This window comes from Doryrhamphus excisus, chromosome 8, assembly GCF_030265055.1.
Source record: "Doryrhamphus excisus isolate RoL2022-K1 chromosome 8, RoL_Dexc_1.0, whole genome shotgun sequence".
Classification (NCBI taxonomy): domain Eukaryota; kingdom Metazoa; phylum Chordata; class Actinopteri; order Syngnathiformes; family Syngnathidae; genus Doryrhamphus; species Doryrhamphus excisus.
The window spans coordinates 19,798,311-19,818,668 of NC_080473.1; the positions used below are offsets into that span (position 1 = coordinate 19,798,311).

Sequence of the window (20,358 nt, forward strand, 5' to 3'; positions counted from 1 at the left end):
TTATCTCTCTTCTACACAAGCATAGAATTTTTAATGGTGCAAAAATCCTTTAAAATCAAAGGATGAAATGATAGAAATAATGTCTCTTCTATATAAGAGAATATGAATAATATTATTATTATTATATTATATATGAATATAACAACTCCAGAACACAGGAAATTTACATTACTTTCTTAAAAAAAACACAGTTTAGGACGTTTGGTCACCCTAGTCATTACTGAATAAGTATCTAAAAGTGGTTATTTATGATATTATTGAATGTTAAGCCACAAACTAGGACATGTACAGTCAGCCTTACAACAATGAAGACAAGTCAAATGTTAATGGTAGGTTGTTGCCATCTAGTGGTTGTTATTGGTACTTTAAGCGTGAGCAACTACCTTGGGCATTGGCAGTTAGCACAAGAGGTGTAAGAAGATGATAAAACAGGAGTCTGATTAGCAGAGGAACAACAAAAGCTGAGAATGAAGCCACTATCTGCCCATCAGATATTTCTTGGTGTTTCTCTCAGGCCGAAGAACAATGATGAAACATTTTTGGTGCAAAAATACAGAAGAGTAAACCGTAGCTGGAGGCGAGGATGGCGAACACTTCCAGTGAGCTGACGTAGGCGGGAACAAACGCCACCCAGACGGCGCAAAAGATGATCATGCTGAAGGTGATCAGCTTGGCCTCGTTGAAGTTATCTGGAAGTTTCCTTGCCATGAAAGCCAAGAGGAGGCACGATGTAGCCCAGCACCAGAGTGAATCCCACCACAGAGTCCATGGCACACTTGAGGGTGACCTTAGACCCTTGGAGACCCAAATCATGTGCAGGAAGAGGCGGGTTGAGTAATAACCATATCTTCGGGCGAGAGGCGGGATACACCCTGGACTGGTGGCCAGCCAATCACAGGGCACATATAGACAAACAACCATTCACACTCACTTTCATACCTATGGACAATTTGGAGTCACCAATTAACCTAGCATGTTTTTGGAATGTGGGAGGAAACCCAAGCAGGAGAACATGCAAACTCCACACAGAGATGGCCGAGGGTGGAATTGAGCCCTAGTCTCCTAGCTGTGAGCTCTGCGTGCTAACCACTAGACCGCCGTGCCGCCCTACGTTATCTCCATAAATGTATTTTTAAAAACAGTTTTATTCATTATAGTAAATCATAATTCCACCAAGTGAAATTCGCTGTGCAGTCTTGAAAATCTGAATTATATGTTTAAAACACACAAAATGAATGAATGAAACTTTCTTATTGTTTGTAGGGAAGCTGCAATCTAGCTCAACACTGACACCTGCTGGTTGATATGGGCACTGCAACAACTAAATATCCCCCCATTCTATTTCTTAACTTTATGACGTTAGTTCCTCTGAAAAAATGCTTTGATGGCAAAATGTTAACATGTCTTGTGATTTTTGACGTAGCCGTGTGTATATATGAGTATATAATATATATAATATCATTCTAAATGCAATAATAATTCCAATAGCTGTCGAGTTGATTCAAAGAAAAAATAAACAACACTGAAATTACAACGAGGTCAGACAACGTGCTTATAATAAAACAAATTAAAACATATTAAAAGAACGTTGCACGTAAACATTGAAGGAGGCTTTGCCTGCGAGACCAAACCCAGGGCAGTACATAGGTATGCAATGATTACGTCATCTTCTGACAACTGACTGCCGTTATCAAGATGGCGCTGAGGCCGGGATCAGCTGGAGGCGGCAGGTATCTGTCCCTTTACAATCCGCTTTCACTCCGCATTGTCCCCTATTTTTGCCACATAGCCAACACACACGACCTCTTTGCTGACAATTGAGGAGGTTCTAAAAGACACTCGCTGCTTTTGTAAGCCGAGAAGGCGAGTGATGAGATGGCTGGTTGCCATAGCTAGCGTTAGCTTGCTTGCTAGTTCCTGTCAGGGTAGGATAATAGATACACATTTTACCCGTAATGCCGTGTTTCAACACGTAAATCCAGATACCTAGCTCTTATGTTGGCATATAAAGTGTTATGTATTGTATTGTACAGTCGAGAGTTTGTACCATTGCCGGCATATATTTTATTCTTCATATTTAGCATTATATCACAATTAACCTTATGCGGAATACGATAGCCTCCCATGAAGTCTATTATGATTGTCTTTTGTGCTCCTTTGTTATTCGTCGCCAGTTTGTTAAATTAATCGTTATTTGTTTACACAAAAAAAGACCTGTTTGACCCTTAACCTCTGCGCCAGCAGCAAGCTTGATATATAGGTATATTTAGGGACCGTGCAGACGTCTATAATGGAACTATTTGTTCATGTTCTGAGCCTGAGCGATGTAAATAATGAATGGACTTAATACGAGTTGACACTGATAGCTCAGGTGAAACCCAAACCCAGGTGGAAAAAACGTGGAGATGTTTATGTGGTATTTCTAATCTGAAGTCCTCTTCATGTCTCTGCCCAGAAAGATTAGGATTTCTGAATGTTCTGTGATCATTTAAGCCTCCTCGGCGTTGCTGGCCAGGAGCAAGATTACAGACATTTTTACAACGTACACACCTGCCGTTGTTGCTGATGTCTGTATGTTAATCTGCTCATCTGTAACCTCTTAGTCGGCGCTATAGTGGTTGAAAGTACGGCCCTATATAGTCACTCCTGATTTATTGTGGTCTGTCAAGCATTTTCACTGAAGATGTTTTAGATTTACTAAGATGCCATATTATATAATTGTTTAAAAAGTCTCATCCAAAGTACTGTGGTCACTCGCATCATTACGATTCGAACATTGCTCCCTTGCTACATAGCGTTTTTTCAAAAGTTAGTTCATACACGATAGCTGTTTCATGGTTGACTGTGGACTATTACTATTATGAGTAAAAAAAATATTGAATGACATGTCATTATTCTAGGCTGCACGGCGTAGCGCAGTGTTCCATTTCCATAACAGATCCGTACATTAATCGAGCTACAGCGATATTGTTATTGTAGCAGCTAACGCGGAGTACTATATTTCTGCTCTAAATGGAGAGTTAAATAAGCTAGATTTTATAGTAAACAAAAAGTGCATCTTGTAGTTGATTTGTTTGCTTGTGTGCTCACAGATGAAAAAAAAAATATATATATATATATATATATATATATTAATTGAAGAATAGCATACAGTTCCTTTATTTAATGGCTGATCTTACACTGTATTAAACATTAAGCCTACAGGTCTTGAATTTGCATTCTACTAAACGGCCAGCAGGGGGAACTGCTCGTGTTTGCAACAGTCCAAGTCCATCTTATCTAAATTTGTGTATGTCAGCATCATGGATGTGATTAAACTACCGTTTCCCAAGTAGTAAGCATCTCAATATGATGCAGTTTCTTAAAAATATATGTACTTGTAACCGTTTTTCCTTCCTCTTTCAGTTTCATGTATCCTGTCGGAGGAGGCTTGGGACTGCCACAGGGTGAGTTGCGATGTCGTCAGTAAATAGCCTTTGACAGAAGTTAGAAGTGACTGGTAATGATTTGTGGTTAGCCAACATGAGCATTGCAGCACAGGGACGAGGGGGCCCAAAAGACCTTTGTTTTTTATTTATTTACTTTTGTACATATCTCTCATGTTGTGGCCGGGGGTGTTGGTGTACGATCTGCTGTTACTCTGTAATCCTTCACACTTTGTGCAGCTGCACTTTTACTCCAAACTTTACAGACACCATGTCTGCCCTGCAGCTGGTGTATATTTTGGTAATGACGTTTACCAAGACAGACAAGACGCACCTGAAAATTCATTGTGACATGGCATCTATTGGAGGTTAACATGGTCGCATTTAGTGTTGTTGGTGTCCTTGCATGCTTCTTTTTAACGATGCCAGTCATGTGAGTGCAAAGTATGCAAACAAAAGTAGTTCTTTTTTTTAAAAAAAGTTGGGTTTAGTCCTACCACAGTGAATCACATGGCAGTGCCGGCTGTCGTCTTTGTCGGCGTCTGTGCTGACAAACATGCCGGGTTCCATTTTTCTCTTCTTTTTTTCTTTTTTTTGCCACAAGCTGTCACACTAGTCAGTGGGAAAAAAGAAAGAAACAGATTGGCTTGTTGTTGAGTTCATGTCTCTCCCCCAGCTGCTCTGGAAATTGATTTGCACTATCGAAAAATGGTCAGGCTTCTTGTGTGTGTGTGTGTTTTAAATCAATTCAAGTCATTTCCCCTCAGCGTGCTTCAAATTGGACACACTGCCATGCTGCAAATAGTCTTAAAATCACAATTTTGTCTGCGGTTTTTCAGAGGTGGTTATTTGTTTTCTCTGCAGGCATGGTGCCTATGCAGCAGCAGCAGCAGCAGCAGCAGCAGCAGGCCTTCCCAGTGGTGCAGGTCATGCAGCCAAATATGCAAAGCATGATGGGAATGAACTATGGAGGTCAAATTCCTCCAGGAGCCATGCCCATGCAGGTGTGCCTTTTTGCTTTGTCCGCTTTGCTTTGAAATGCTGCTGCAAAGAAACACATTTCAACTGCTTTTCTATGTAACAGGGAGGAATGGCAATTGGGATGCAAACCCCCGGGATGCCGTTCTTGGGTCAACCCCAGTTTATGGGTATGAGACCTGCTGGACCCCAGTACACTGCAGACATACAGAAACAAATGGCAGAGGAGCACCAGTAAGAAATATATCTACCCTCAAGACATGATGAAAACTAATAAAAGATTGATTTAATATAAGCACTTTTGTGCCATCCACTCTTTTGAACATGAACACTGAACAGCTATTTATAGACTATTGTTCTCCATGGTGTCTGTGTTAAGAGTTTCAATTTATTGATTTCAGGAAGCGTCTAGAGCAGCAGCAGAAGATGTTGGAAGAGGACAGGAAAAGGAGACAGTTTGAGGAACAGAAACAGAAGCTAAGGCTGCTCAGTAGCGTCAAACCCAAGGTGAATGTCTCCACTTTTTCTTCCTCTTGTCGCCTCTTGTTGCTCTTTTTTGTCGTCGCTTATTTGCTTTGGTGCTCAGACAGGGGAGAAGAGTCGGGACGACGCCTTGGAGGCTATAAAGGGGAACCTGGATGGTTTCAGCAGAGACGCCAAGATGCACCCCACGCCGTCGTCACAGAGCAAGAAGCCAGGTAGCGTCACATGCTACTAAAGCACCCCTTTTGTGAGGGAAATAACTGGATTAGTGATACAGATTTTTCTTAATTCACATTACCTTCCGTCTTTTAAATAGCATTTTGTTTGAAGATGTGAAAATGCAGCCTGGCTGTTTTTTTTCCATAATTGGCACATCCACAGCTCTTATCTTTTCCCAGAGTTTGTGCCTCACTGTAGAATGTGTGTCGTATTCCATCATCATTATTTCTTCATTCTTGCAGACTCATCATCATCGTCATCATCCCACTCGTCTGTCACCACTACCTCCCTTCCCTCATCTCTCTCAGCGGCCAATGATGAATTTAGCGACTTTCAGGGGCCTCTAGACACCCCAGCATCTTTTCCCCCTTCTTCCTCCTCCTCCTCGACCATCCATGATCGCTTCACTCTGGCCTCCTCGTCCTCCTCGCTCTCCTCCCACATGACGGGTTTTTCCAGGGAGGATGAGGAGTTTAGTGACTTTGTTCAGGGTCCGGTAAATTCCACTCCCTTCCAGCCTTCCACCCTCCCTTCCTTTGTGTCCCTTCCCACTGCCACGCAGCCCTCTGCTGTCAACACCAGCTCCCAATCTGCGTTTCAAGGTAATGTTCTACTCACCTTCCATTATTTATTGTCTCCAAATCACTTGGACTACATCTACGGCTCTCTATTTGTGATGCAGCTTGTATTGCTTCAGGCAGCCAGTGCAGCAGATGGCCTAACTATTTGTAATGAAAAGCAAGCCACGATGAAGCTTAAGCTCATTCTGGTGGCTAAGACCATTTAAAGGCCTGTCCACCATTAAATCCCAAGCTGTTATGTTGGCTTCCGCTGATGCAGTTTGAATTTGACAATGCAGAAGCTAAAAATGTGGCTAATTGCTATGACCACACATGCAAACCAGCCGGGCAGCTAGTAATAGTAGATTTTAATGAAAGAGGCAAGCTGGATGATGAAACGCTTGTTCAACCCTTTTAGGCCCGTCCTTGGAAGAAAAGCTTTTCTCCTCATGCGACCTCACGGCTCATAAAACGGCCCAGATGAACTTTAAATCCAAGCAGAATTTGGCTAAAATGAGCCCCAGAGCTAAAGTTTCAGCCCGATTTCAATCCAGCAATACCGGGCCGGGCCACTTGGGTTAATTTTTTCACTCTTTTTAACAACGATGTAATCATTTCTCACCACCACTCTACTTCCTCCTTTGGGCCACAATTGTTTTTCTAGCAGGTTCAGGGTTTCCCCCTAGGATTTTTTGAAGCGGTGGGCTGCATGGGACGCGGACTGCCACGTCTGTGTCGTGCTGCTCCATCACTGTGGCAGGGATTTTTTTTAATATTAAAATTTACAGTCGGAAATAATGTCAACATTAGGGTTGTTTTACAGGCTTGAATAAAGGCAAAGTGCCGACAGGGCAGACAGGTGATTCCGGTGGTGTCAAAATAAAGCACAGTGAAACATTTATATGGTATTTGATATTGATATTTGATACATATTGTGGTCAAGACATCTAATAATAAGTGCATCTATATAACACAGTAGTGCTTAAACTTCTCCAGCCTGTGGGCATGACCGTGTTTAGTATTTCACATTCACAGTTTCAAACTTTACAGGGCATCAAAATAGTTAATATTTAGCAATTCACAGTTCAAATCAATGTGACAATAAATAATTACACATAATTTCTTAAGTGTAGTAGTAGTATGTCAGTGAAAATAGCACTGTAGCAACCATTATACATGCACATGTATTACATCCGGTTAGCATTTAAGATTAAATCTTTTAGATGCTGTATTGGAGAAATTAAAAGGATTATGCAAAAGACAATGCAGTCTAGGAAACATATTAAAAAATGTTTTCTAAATAGCCACTACAAGTGAACGGATAACTTTAGTAAGATATGTAGGCATCTTACCGTTCAGTTTATAATAATAATCTGAATAATAAAGATGCATTATCTGGGTGTGGCTGTGGGTATCTGTTCTCCAGTTTGTTTGTTTTTTGCCACAGCGGCACACGAGACAATCAAGGGGGGGCTTAATGTCAGCTGTCATATGACAACTTCAAGGTGACGGTTATGATGGAGGCCATCACATGACCAACACTACCTTGTGATTTGTATTACTACATCAGTTTCATATTAAAAACAAAAACTCCCTTGCAAGGTGTGGCGGCTTTCTTACTGTGGCGCTGCGCCATGATCCATTCCATGTAGGTTCAGTGGCTGATAAAGCTGGCTGATATTTAGTATGTTAGTATCCATTAAGTTTGATTTAATGGTTGTTTAATGGCTGTTTTGCTATTTTATCTGATTTTGCACCTGTTGATTCTCGTCGCTACACTTCTTTCAAGGTTTTTTGTTTATAATGTGGATCATTTTTGTCTCACCACCATTGTTTTTTTTCCTGTGCAACAGCAATTAACGCCAGCACAGTGTAGAGCTCCTCCTTGGTCAGCAATGTGTCTCTTGGGAAAATATCTGCTGATTCATGAAGCTTCCTTGTAGTAAATACACTTATGGTGCACGTTGCCTGCTTGGGTCTAACATGGGTGCACATAGACTTGTGCAACAAAAGCTTTGCATGCTGCCTGCTGCTCCCTTTTTATTGTTGGTATTTTTCATCTTCTGTGTCATCACAAGCAACAGCAAATAGTGAGAGGAGCTCATGGTAATGTAGGATTACAATATTTAAATGATGTGTACTGGGTGTTGTATGTAAAGCAGCTCACCTGCTACATCTCTGCGGGTGTGTTAACATAAATGATTAACTAGGTCAGTGTCAGCTATTTTTTGTCTACTGTAATCTTCTCTCGGAAATGGCTCAAGGCTGATTTATGTGTTTTGTAGGGAGACATTTATTTGTGAGTCAGTGTAAGAGAGTTACATCTGCACTGAGCCTTCCAGACATGATTTTTTTTTTGTTTTTGCGCAGTTGGATACCAGAAGGGCTCAGCTGCCAAGAGGCTTGGTTGCTCATATTCCTCTACAAGGCTTTTACTACAACAACTGACTGTGTGTGTGTGTGTGTGTGTGTGTGTGTGTGTGTGTGTGTGTGTGTGTGTGTGTGTGTGTGCGCGTGATTTGATTTTTACAGCTGGTGTTGGTGTGTATCCACAACAAGAGCACATCCAGTCCATGCTGCCATCTTGGCTTTACAATGACAGTCTCATCCCAGGTAATCCTAGCATATGAATACACTGTAAAGATTACGAGCTTAAATTTGTTTATTATTTAGTTTCAGTTGTATGGTATCTGTGCATGGGTATTTAGGGGAGCGGGTCACACATATATCCACTTGAAAAAGAATTTGTAGAGCATGCCAAAGCAACAGATGGGACTGCAATATACAAGCTTACATTTTGGGAAATGCACAATAACAACAATAATAAATTGCAAGAATATTTTAAAACTATCTCCAATATAAAGAAAACATTTTTGTCTCCTGTTTCCTTTCCTCAGAAATGTTCAAGAAGGTTCTAGAGTTCACCATGACTGCAGGAGGAATTGACACCGGCAAGCTCTACCCGCTCCTCATGTCGTCGGGTCTTCCCAGAGAAGCCTTGGGGCAAATCTGGGCGTCTGCCAACCGCACAACACCTGGTATGCTGACCAAGGAGGAGCTCTACACTGTGCTGGCATTAATTGCTGTTGCACAGGTAAAAAACAAAAATTATCCACTTTACACACAATCATTGTGCTTCTTGGCTTTAAAGACCCACTCGCTGACTGACATTTGAAAGGCTTAGCAGGTGAAAAATGCAAGTGAATCAGCATAGGACCTGCGGAGCATTATAATGCGAATTTATGTCTCGTGTTTGGCAGCAGGCTAGTTATCCTCATCCTGGGCTTGTCATCAATGTCCCACAGAGGATCTGTAAGCAGTTCACTAAACACCAAATGTTATTGCTCTCATTTCTGCTGTCATGGCACCTAATCTTAAGTGCTAAAACACAACAATGTGGAGTCTCATGAGATTGTATATTGGTGTGACATTCTGCTCAAGTCCTTAAAAACAATTAAAAATGTCTTTCAGAGTGGCCTGCCTGCGATGAATATGGACATCCTGAGTCAGTTCCCATCTCCACCCATGCCCAATCTCCCAGCCCTCTCTGTGGCCATGACCCCCGTCATGCCTCAGCACCAGCAGCCCATCATGACCCATCCGCCTGTCTCCATGGCCATGCCCATCAAGACCACGACAGTGATGGCCATGCCACCGGCGGTTCCCGTTCCTGCTACAGCACCCACCAACACCAACTTCATTGCCACTTTCCCACCTGTTCAGGTAGCACTTGTTCAGATGTACTCAACGCCATGTGGTAGAACCCTCTCCCTAAAACGCTGATGCTTGTAGGGGACAAAAGTTGATGACGATGACTTCCAGGACTTCCAGGAGGCCCCAAAGGCTGGCGTGGGAGACCAGGCATTCACTGACTTCCACGGGGAGTCGAGTGCAAGTTTCCCCGTCAGCATGGCATTGCAGCATCAAAACAGGTAAAGTTTATGCTTAAAACAATTCTTGCATTCAGTATCAGTGATTACATGAAACACCTCATGGAAGTGGTACCTCATGGAAACACTGCTTCTTTCTAGAAACCTTCTCAGAATAACAATGAGTTTGGGATCACCCCTAATGAATTGATTTCAGCGGACAGTCAATAAGCTAATTTCCCCGTATTACTTCACAAGCCCAAAGGGAAAGGCAATTATCCATCAAGAGACAAGGGATGAGGCAGAACAAAATTATCTCACATCTGAGTGGCTTTATGTTTCCCTCATATTTCCTCCCTGCAAGGACAATGATACTTTTTTTTGTGGCAACGAAATCAAGACGCAGAGATTACAGTTTTATTAAACAGTGGTTGCAAAGCTCATAACAGGGATAATGATAAGAATAAGTAGGCTTTTCCACAGCACTTTACTTTGTATGTAAACCACATTTGATTGCAAGTCAGCTTACAAATTTCCCCACTGAGGGATGAATAAAGGCATATCTTAATCTTATTTTTGTGAAAGGCAGATGCTCACAGACACATCTTAAACATCATTGCATGATGAAATAACAGTAGTCTGCCCACTGACGCTAAGAGTGGTGTGATCTTTGACAACTGCCTAATGTCCCCATAGTGCACCTTCCATGTTGACTCCACTATCTGGATCCTCCTCTGCCTCCTCTGACAAGTATGCCGTCTTCAAACAGCTGTCTGTGGACCAGCCGGCAGAAGCTACAGCTCCTACTTCAGGTACATGCTCAGGTTTCGATATTAAAAAAATATCATACTATCAAAGTACAAAGTGATGCTTTTTTTTTTCCCCTTTCCCACCGAACCCGCTTTCTAACCAGATGGCGGAGACAAATACAGCGTGTTTAGACAACTAGAGCCACCTGCTGACAAGAAACCACTAGGTAAGACATTTCTGACTGCAATTTATCCACATTCATAACAGATTAATCAGTTAATGCTCACTCTCTTTTGTTATTAATCCACAGCCCCTCAATAATTTGGGCTATAATTCATTCGTTAATGTTGATAGCAGTTGTTTTGCCATCCCTGTTTCATTAGAACAGTTTGCAATGGGGACCAGTCTTACAACTCCAGTAAGTTGTGCTCTGCGGTAACCTTTCCTTGACATTGTCAGGCCCTGCACGCTTTATCAGTGTTGCTCTATCTTCCATTTTACACCATCTTTGTGTGCCAAGATTGTCTTATACCAGTCCTCACATAGTATGACTTTAATATTCCCAGTGTGAGCGATGCAGTGTGTGTAATTTACTACGTTTTCTCTTTTTAGGGGTGTGAATTGATCACAGAATGTGCTTATCTACTATTAATAAGTCTTGTGTTCTCTGTGGTTTGCAGGTGAAGGATTTACGGATTTCAAGTCTGTCAGGACTGATGACGGCTTCACAGACTTTAAAACCGCCGACAGCGTCTCTCCACTAGACCCTTCAGAACCGGCCAAGATCTTTCAGCCTGGCTTCCCTTCTGCTTTCCCCAACGCTCTATTGCTACAACAACTCCCACAACAGCCGTCAGCCATTTCGCTTTCTCAAGCCAAAAACTCACTTAACATGGCCGATCTGGACCTTTTCTCCCCAGTCACATCCTCTGTCCAGCCGGCTGTTGATACACAGACAATCGTCTTCCCCTCTGCGCCAGTACACCCCTCTCTGGTGGTCCTCCCTGGTGGAGCCAAGCCGCCTGGGGGAGGAGCTGACGACTTTGGTGACTTTGCCCTCTTTGGCTCCTCCTCTGATCCCACTCAACCTCCAGCAGCAGCAGGAGGAGTGGCGGCTGCGTCACAGGACGACTTTGCTGACTTCATGGCATTTGGGAGCTCTGGAGGGGAGCCCAAAGGTGAGAGCAGTGCAGGGGTCCAAGGTGAGACGGTGAGACGGTCTCAGCAGAGCTCAGACAAGTACGACGTGTTCAAACAGCTGTCTCTTGAAGGCGGCCTGGCCTATGATGACACAAAGGAGAGTGGCGGTGGCTCCTTCTCATCCCTCAAAAGTGACACTGACGACTTTGCCGACTTCCAGTCTTCAAAATTCTGCACAGCGCTCGGCGCCTCAGAGAAGACCCTGGTGGACAAGGTGGCCACTTTTAAACAGGGCAAGGAGGACTGCATATCTGTCAAGTCCCTCGACCTCCCATCCATCGGGGGGAGCAGCATGGGAAAGGATGATTCTGAGGACGCACTCTCAGTACAGCTGGACATGAAGCTCACCGACATAGGCGGAGACTTGAAGCATGTGATGTCAGACAGCTCGCTGGATTTGCCGGGTCTCTCGTCCCACCAGCCCCCTGCTACAGGTGAGGAACTAGTGCGTTTGCTCTGGTGAGGGCCCTTGCATTCTCACACATACACACGCACAGCGATTCCATGGCCAGCTGCGGCCTCTTTTTCTCCGTGCCCTCTTTCAGACAAGGAGGTCAAAGGGCAAGTCAGGACTTCCCAGGTGAATATGTTTAAAAGGGAGAGAGACACATCACAATCTAATAACATATCGGATTGGGTGTTTGCTTCATCCAGCTGTTAGCATTCATCTCAACATTCATTTATTTATTTTCCCCCATCAGCTTTCCATATTATCCCCTCCAAACTCGTTGTGGTGACATAAGTGTCTACTTACCTACAGTGTTGTGGTGGGCAGATTTGTTAATGTGCTTGCAGTTGTATATCATAGACAAGTCCCCCAGACGGTGTCTGCGTGACCCTGCTAAGCTCTGTGGTTGTGGCTGCTTCCCTGCATATTCACAGGTTTGACATTTGAAAATGCGTGTGGTTGGTTTGTGCATCTAGGCAAGGTGAAAGATTTGTCTATAAGCAGCCAACAGGAGCAAATCCTCATTTACAATGATCAGGACAAGGCTGTGGGTAGATGTTTGCACTGCGCACATAAAATTTGCACTGGATTATTTACCATCCAGTCGCAAAAACACTCAATGACAACCTGCTGCAGTCATGTCTTATTCATCCAGCATGTCACCTTCCACAACACATTCATTCATACATTTCTCAGCATGCATTTTTTCCATTTGTTTGACAGTGGTTGCGTATGCTGCTCCCTGCCTAATCTTACATGCAGCAGTCCAATACCATAAATGTACACATCCTCATTGCCTTATGAATGAACTCAACAGGCTCCTGTGTACTTTGAAAAGCTGCAGCAAAACATTTAAGACACACAAGTGATTCAACATTGAAGCATCCTAAAAGATCTCTTGTTATTCTGTATGGCTCCCTCTAGTTTTACACTCGGCAATATTTTTTTTTATTTAAAGGGGACCTATTATTTTTTTCCACTTTTCTGACCTATAAATGTAGTTAGAATGTTTTACTCTAGTGTTAAATGATGCGGTTGCACACAATGAGGTTTGCACATTTGGAAGTGAGCCCTGAAAGAAGTTTGGGATGGCTCAAAACGCTGGCTTTCAAAAGGCTTCGTAAAACTGCCCCTTTGTGATGTCACAGAGGGGCGGACCTCCTCATATGGGTGTGTCTGTAAGCAGATGAGCACTCTGCCCTCCCCCAAGCTCTGCTCCTCTGTCTTCTTGGTAGCAAAGCTGCATTTGTTTACAATTCCTAATAGCGCCACCATCAGACAGTTGGAGTTGGAGTGGTTGGCGTTCCTGATTCCCTATCAGCAAAAAAATGCATTTTAATCTGCCAATGGCATTTCACACCGGACTGTTTTGTGAACATGGGCCACTATGCAGCTGGACTAGCCGACACCTTTCCAACGTTACTCGGTCGTGTGGACTGAGAAGCAGTGAGTAACATTTTATCAGTGTCCTAACTGTGTTTATTTTGTGCAAGTCATGGCAGGGTTGCTAATAGCTGTTTCCCACCACAATTAGTGGCCACATTTGGTTACCGATGCTGTGGAAAACCTAACGCTAAAATGCTAAAGCTACTTGCCATTGAGAGACGTCTAGTAACCTCTTTTCCTGAGAAACTTCGGACTGTCCAGTATCTACTTCCGGATCGGATTCAGGATCCAACACATATGGCTGTATGTTAAAAGCCAGCATTTTAAAAAGATACATGGCAGTTTCTTATCAACTCCTATAAAGTTACCGGCATAATCCAGAACTGTTTCTATGCATGCGGGAGTTTGACCAACCACAGCGCAGTGGATGTGCCTGGATGCTAGCCGTTGGTGGAATACACGGTGGAACCACAAAATCCAAAGAAATGCAACTGAATATGTGCCGATTCTGGAAGAACTATAAAGCTTTGTCCGCTGGTTATCGTGTGTATGCTCTATAGGAGTCCACAACTCAACACAAAGGGCTGAAAAATGAGCATGATAGGTCCCCTTTAAATTACTGGACAGCAGTAGACTATCTTGTGTTCCTAATGTGTAGCAGACCCAGCCTCCACATGCTTTGCACAGTGTTACTAACAATGCATGCACTTGACATAATCTTAAAGAGACAGTATTCCTTTTGTGAGGTCGCTTTTTGAGTATGGTGCACAGAAGGAAACTGTTGTCATCTTTTACCTGCGGGTCGCATGAAATTGTCACGTCTGCTTCAATGGTGTGTTCCTCTGTCAGTATTGCCCTGCTTTTTTGCTGCCTTTTCAATTTGTGAAATTGACAAGTACACAGGACACAATGCCAGTTTATGCAAAACAGAACAGGAATGTATTCGCACAATTTTCGAAGGGTATTTTTACTACAGGAAATTAAGCTGTTATTTTGGTACAGGGAAGATTTTATTTGATTTTAGTCCTACTACATATTGGATTTGGGAAATGATGTGCTGTTATTTAGCGACTATTCTTACAAACCATCACAACAAGAAATTAAAAAGGATACTGTCTCTTTAATAATAACAATTTTTGCATCTGTGATTGGGATTTCCGCTTTAAGAACAGCCCTCTTTGCTTCCTCTAACCCTTTGATTGCTTGACCCAGATAACTTAATAAACAGTATTTTTTTATCCAAATTCATAGTAGATGATCAAGTTAGAAGGCTTCTATCCTTATGTATTTTTGTGGCCATTCTCTGCCAGATTTGTCTGTCAAGTCCTCAAAGGGTTCCCCCCCTGAGCTTTATCTTATCCAAAACAAAAAACTGTGGCTTTTGCAAGCTAAACGTTTAAATGAATCTCCTTGAATGACTGACTGATTTTTTAAAAAGTCTGTGAATGTGCCTTGTGCTTCTCTCTATCCTCGGGTTCTCTTGGTTTCACCTCTTTGGCTCTTTTTCTGCCCTCCTGACTCTGCATGCCCTTGTATCATAACGAAACTGAACTCTATAGTTTTACACGTGTTAGTTTGCAAGAAAAACAAACCTCTTGTAACTATAGACCTCTTTCACAGTACTTTGTGACTTTTTCTTCTCTTTTTCCTCCCCCCTCTCATTCTTGTCGTAATAAATATTCCTGTTGGTATCTCTGAAATGGCTAATCGTCTTATTTTTCTTCTTTTTCCCTTGCTTGAGATGCTTCAAATTGATCTAATTACTGCACACAGCACTAGATCCTTGTCAATTTCACAAATTGCTTTTTGTGTTCTCCAAGGGATTGCACACCATATGTCTTAAAATGATGCTTGTTTGTGTGACTGTGTGAGTGTTACACCTGAATATTGAGGGGCAAAACAAAATAACCTTTGTGTAAGTACAACTCAAAATTTAATATATATGACAAACGTAGCTTAGCATTTACTCAACTGTGGAGAGTATCTCATAAATATGTTTTCAAATCTGCCTTTAATATAGATATCAGTCCGATATCAGCACGGATCATGCATTTACCTATTTTGTACAGTGAAATGTTAGAAAATGCTTGATCAAGTCAGCGCTGTTAGTCTGAGAACGTCTGGAGCAGGGGTGCTCACACTTTTTCAGCATGCGAGCTACTTTTAAAATGACCGAGTCAAAATGATCTACCCACTACAAAAATGCAAAACATCTATTTATTTTCAAATGTATTGAGGATTATTTGTACGTACAATGTATGTTGATGTACCTTACATAACCAAATGAGCCAATATTGCAAAACACACATAATTAACTATTAACATTTTTTGTAATTACCTGAGTTTACTTTGATGACTTGCACTGAATTGAACCAGCCAGGGATGCATAGTCCGGACAGTAGCTGCTGATAGCCAGCCTCAAGCACACTTCCAAATGTTTATCAGTCATGGATAATATCCGTATCATAATACCCGTATAATATTCCATATCCGTATGGAAGTGATATGTTTTTTGCCTTTTTACTTGGTCCAGTTTTTGCCTTTTTACTTGGTCCAGCTCCTTCACTCATTTTAGTGACCATAAACTTTAGCGAGGGCTTAAAATCTCGCAATTCGCCGACTAGCTTAGCACTTTGCATCGTTGTTTACGCATGAGCGGTGACCTAAAGGTCAAAATTCAGTTGTCATCTGACTGGTTGTCCTGTATGTCAATCAAGTAACGGGGATGGATGATAGGCTGACATCGTAAGTTCTGCTGCACTTAGAGACGTTGTTTGATTTGATTGGTCGCCCGAAGGGCAACATTCAGTTGTCATCTGAATGGCTGCCCTGTATATCAATCAAGTGACGGCATTGATGCTGGGATGATATTTTTTTAATGTCACGCCGCGATCGACCAGCGATCGACCAGTACCACCTCCGCGATCGACCGGTAGCTCGCGATCGACTTAATGAGCACCCCTGGTCTGGAGTATAGTTGTAATCAATGATAGGCATAATATAGCGAGGTTCGCAAAGAAGCGTTTAAACCCGTCATTACTCACCACAAATGGGAGCCAGCTCTTTACAGTTACAGTGAATTACGTTTTGCCATCCCAAGGGAGTTTCCGGTGTAATGCTGCATCAAGTATGACTTTTAATGACAAATACTGACGCCTGGCCGACTTCACTCCTACTCCCTGTTAATGCTAGCACACACTGTTGTGATCACATGGATTCTGTCCAGCTCTATCTGCCTGGTTCTGGATAGATGTGTATGGGCGGAGGCTGGAATTGACTGCCTATATTGGAATGCCAATGTGGGATATTTTAGATAAAAGTCATGAAATACGATATAATTCAATACTTGGCCCAATATCGGATCTGGACACCCAAATACAATTTATAGTTATGTACAGCAGTTATAGATCAGTGATTTTCAACCACTGTGCCGCGGCACACTAGTGTACCTTGAGAAACTGTCAGGTGTGCCGTGAGGAATTATCCAATATCACTTTTTATAATTAACATTTATTAATCATCATTTGCAAATATTATGTCAATAGCCATGAATATATGGACCCAAATATTCCAATTGCATTTGGTTTATTTGCTCAAACGGAAAGAATTGAACACGGATGGAATATTCCTTTAACCAATCCGAGGTATTGAGATATCTTGTGCCCGCTTAAACGGAAAGTTGTCAGCGTGTGGTGTTCTTCGTGGTGTTTTTCTTCTTCTGTTGTTTATTGGCGGTTGGCAAGCAGCTTTCGTATGCATTAGCGCCATCTGTGAAACAGAATCTAAACACTTCTATACTTTATTCACAAGTGCAGTTTTATTAAAAAAGAAAATATATATCTATATAAAACATGTCCCGAGTTTAATTATAAAATATTAGCAAGATTGAATGTGATCTTTTCCTGTTTAAATTTATCCCGGGTGCGTTCTTTCAGCGCATGCTCAGATGTAACACGCAGATCCAGACGTTCTTCACTTTTAAAAATGGAGGTGAGCAATCGGCACTGGACTAAGCAAAGTTTGTTTTTGATTCAAACTAAATTTCAAGACTGGACAGACGAAAAACTGACAATACAGAGTTATTCCAACAAGTGAAAGAAAAACTTGGGGAAGCCGGTATCACGTGATGTTGATGTTTACGTTTTACTGCGCATGCCCAATTGACTATTCTGGTTGATTTTCACGGCGCATGTAGACAAGAGATTGGAATATTCCTTTCCATGGATACCATTGTTTCCCAAAAGGTCATTCGTCATGTAAAAACGTGGCTACTGTGGAGTGTCTGTGGTGTAAAGACTGGCAGAGCAATGTAATATTGGTCCGTGTGGCAACACCTACCTTGTTCCTCCGGTCATGGTGACATTTTGTAACATTTTTGGTTAGCGGTGTGCCACAAGATTTTTCCAATGTAAAAAACGTGCCGTGGCTCAAAAAAGGTTGAAAAACACTGTTATAGATGATGAATGGATGGAACTTATTGTTGATGTGGACACCCTGTACATCCGCGTGAGATTGAGTTCAACATCGTTTCTCACCTTTTTCAAATTGCTGGCACTTGCAACTTTCCTTGGCCACTTGGCAGATTGTTGTTGCACCCAAGGGAAGTGACAGTGAGTCAGCAACATGTGACTTTGCCGAACAATACATACAAAATTGACAATGTTGGCGAATACGTAGGCAACATTTTAGTGATAGTTGTCAACAAAAACGGAATAATACCAACACTGAGGTTTGACTAGTCTGAACTGACCTCTTGAAGTCAAATAACGTGCACAGTATTCTAATTTGTATTAATTAGTATAGCTATATTATTCATTCATTCATTTTCTGCCGCTTATCCTCACGATGGTCGCGGGGGGTGCTGGAGCCCATCCCAGCTGCCTTCAGGTGAGAAGCGGGGCACACCCCGGACTGGTCGCCAGCCAATCACAGATTTATTATTTATTACAGTTTCATAAAGTAATAATACATTACATAGACATATAATTGTATCATGTATAATATAGTATATTCTATATAGAATTATATTATTATATTTAGAAAAATGCGTGGTAATTTACCAGTAGCATGTTTTGTTACTTCTACCCTTAGAGTTAGAATTATAATTCTGACAGGAAACAAGACTCACCATTGTATTTATCCTGTATATCAGTTCGAGGTAAGTTACCGTATGTACAATGGCCTCTGAATGTCCACTGAGCCTTAAAAGAGAATATCGATCACCTGAACCGAAGAAGGCAAACTATTTGATAGGAATGTCTCTTTAAGGCCCATTCATCTCCAGTCTGTCATAGCAGCATCTTTGTTATCTCCAGGAACCACTGGCATGTCTGTGTTGTCATTACAGAAGGAGACGACATGAAATTTGACCCCTTTGGGACTTCAGCCCTCAGCAGCCTGGCCACTTACGACTGGTTGGACCGTGAGGAATGTGTCACCGTTGACGTCCAAAAGTCTCAGGGGCTCGATGGTGAAGGCCCTCCACCTTTAGCCCTAAAACAAAAATTGGAGCTGAATTCTGATAGCAGCGCAAACATCTTGACCACCTCTCCAGCCAAGACCAACTTCCACACAGACGATGCCGCATTTTCCGAAGACAAGTTTGAACCCTTTTCTGACTTTAGCACCAAGGACCAAAAGGGTAGCGGCATTGATGATGAGGATGACTTTGGGGATTTTGCCACCACAGCATCGGAGAAATCAGACTCTCCTCCTGCTGTTATTGAGGCCGGTTCCGAGGCCAATCAAAGTGAAACCTCTGATGAGTTTGGAGCCTTTCAGGGAGACAAGCCAAAGTTTGGCAAGTCTGACTTCCTGAAAGCCAGCGCTCAGCCCAAAGTCAAATCTAGTGAGGAGATGATCAAGAATGAGCTGGCTACATTTGACTTGTCTGTCCAAGGTGAGTCCCTTCATGTTTCTACTAATTATTACCGCAATCTTCATCTTGCTCAAAGCCAAAAATATTCAATACAGTACAGTTGAGTACCATTATTGTATGTGTGTTTTCAAAATTCACACAAACATTCAGAACTATAAAACTACATTCTACATGGTAAGTATGTTAAACGAGAAGACATGTTTATGCACAAATTTAAACGAGATTTCAAAATGGTACAGAAGGTTGCAGTAAAGCTGTCATACATTAGATGGCAGTGTTGAGATCAAAGGCTAACGTGTCCTTTTTATTTTTTGGAGTGTGCAAGGGTCCAGTCTGGTGTTATGCACTATGAATTATTTATTCAGTTTTTCCACAGTATGATACAAGCTCATTTGTCAAAGATTTTTCTCCCAGAGCTGAGGATTTAAATAGCGTGAAGATGAGGGCTTTGAGCTCTCTTCTTTGCCCAGCGGAACGTAATCTGATCAGAATTGGGCAGTGGAGAGTGACGCACGTCTCTGTGGGGGGTGAAGCCTGTTGTTAGGGAGTGTTTGGGTTATATTACCTCAACTGCTCCTGCTCACAAGTAGGGATCGACCGATATGTTGTTTTTTTTTTCACACCGATACCGATTTTTTTCCATCACCCTTAGCCGATGGCCGATTTTGCTTGGGCCGATATTTGTGGCCGATACTGTTTTTGCTCCCTCAATTTACATGAAAAAATGGCGATGATAACAAATATTACAGATCTCAAGGTTAAACAAATATTTATTGAAATGTAAACACTGAACACAGTAGGATTCAGCTTTCTTAAACACACATTTAAACGGCATTATCAACTTTAAAAGGAATAAATATTCAACCATGTGCAAAACATTTCTGTCGTAGTTTAAGTTTTATCTAGCATCGATGTGATGACTGCTCCTCCGCAGTGTGACGCACACACCCCGCCTCCACACACACAAACACATCACACTGACGATTTAGTATGATATATAAAACCTTTCTCTCATCATTAAAGTTTGTGTTGTGCACGCTAAAGACCTCTGACACGGCCACTCCAGTTCGTTCTGTGCGTGCGTGCGTGCTCAGAGAGAGCGCACACACATAACACGACACGGATTTAACCTCAGCCCGGCGTTCGCTGAATGAAACTCCTA

At 42.2% G+C, this 20,358-nt stretch overlaps 2 protein-coding genes across 8 annotated transcripts in view; one reads left to right on the forward strand and one right to left on the reverse strand.

Annotated features, from left to right (window-relative positions):
• On the reverse strand, positions 1-1,645 carry LOC131134896 (vomeronasal type-2 receptor 1-like). The gene is given in 4 exon segments (XM_058080581.1): positions 1-539; positions 541-727; positions 729-795; positions 1,588-1,645. Coding segments are annotated over 4 exon segments (375 nt in total). The 3' UTR covers positions 1-476.
• Positions 1,642-20,358, forward strand: part of synrg (synergin, gamma) — a 26,382-nt gene continuing 7,665 nt past the window's right edge. For 4 of the 7 annotated variants that reach the window (XM_058079162.1, XM_058079163.1, XM_058079164.1 and 1 more), the window contains exons 1-15: positions 1,642-1,730; positions 3,406-3,446; positions 4,290-4,429; positions 4,510-4,637; positions 4,805-4,910; positions 4,990-5,101; positions 5,348-5,707; positions 8,198-8,278; positions 8,563-8,759; positions 9,137-9,388; positions 9,458-9,597; positions 10,231-10,346; positions 10,448-10,510; positions 10,965-11,918; positions 18,666-19,217. In XM_058079162.1, the coding sequence (XP_057935145.1) occupies positions 1,696-1,730; positions 3,406-3,446; positions 4,290-4,429; positions 4,510-4,637; positions 4,805-4,910; positions 4,990-5,101; positions 5,348-5,707; positions 8,198-8,278; positions 8,563-8,759; positions 9,137-9,388; positions 9,458-9,597; positions 10,231-10,346; positions 10,448-10,510; positions 10,965-11,918; positions 18,666-19,217 (3,277 nt within the window). In that variant the 5' untranslated portion in view covers positions 1,642-1,695. The remainder of the gene's footprint in view (positions 1,731-3,405; positions 3,447-4,289; positions 4,430-4,509; positions 4,638-4,804; positions 4,911-4,989; positions 5,102-5,347; positions 5,708-8,197; positions 8,279-8,562; positions 8,760-9,136; positions 9,389-9,457; positions 9,598-10,230; positions 10,347-10,447; positions 10,511-10,964; positions 11,919-18,665; positions 19,218-20,358) is intronic. The other 3 variants (XM_058079167.1, XM_058079168.1, XM_058079166.1) reach the window with 2 other exon arrangements.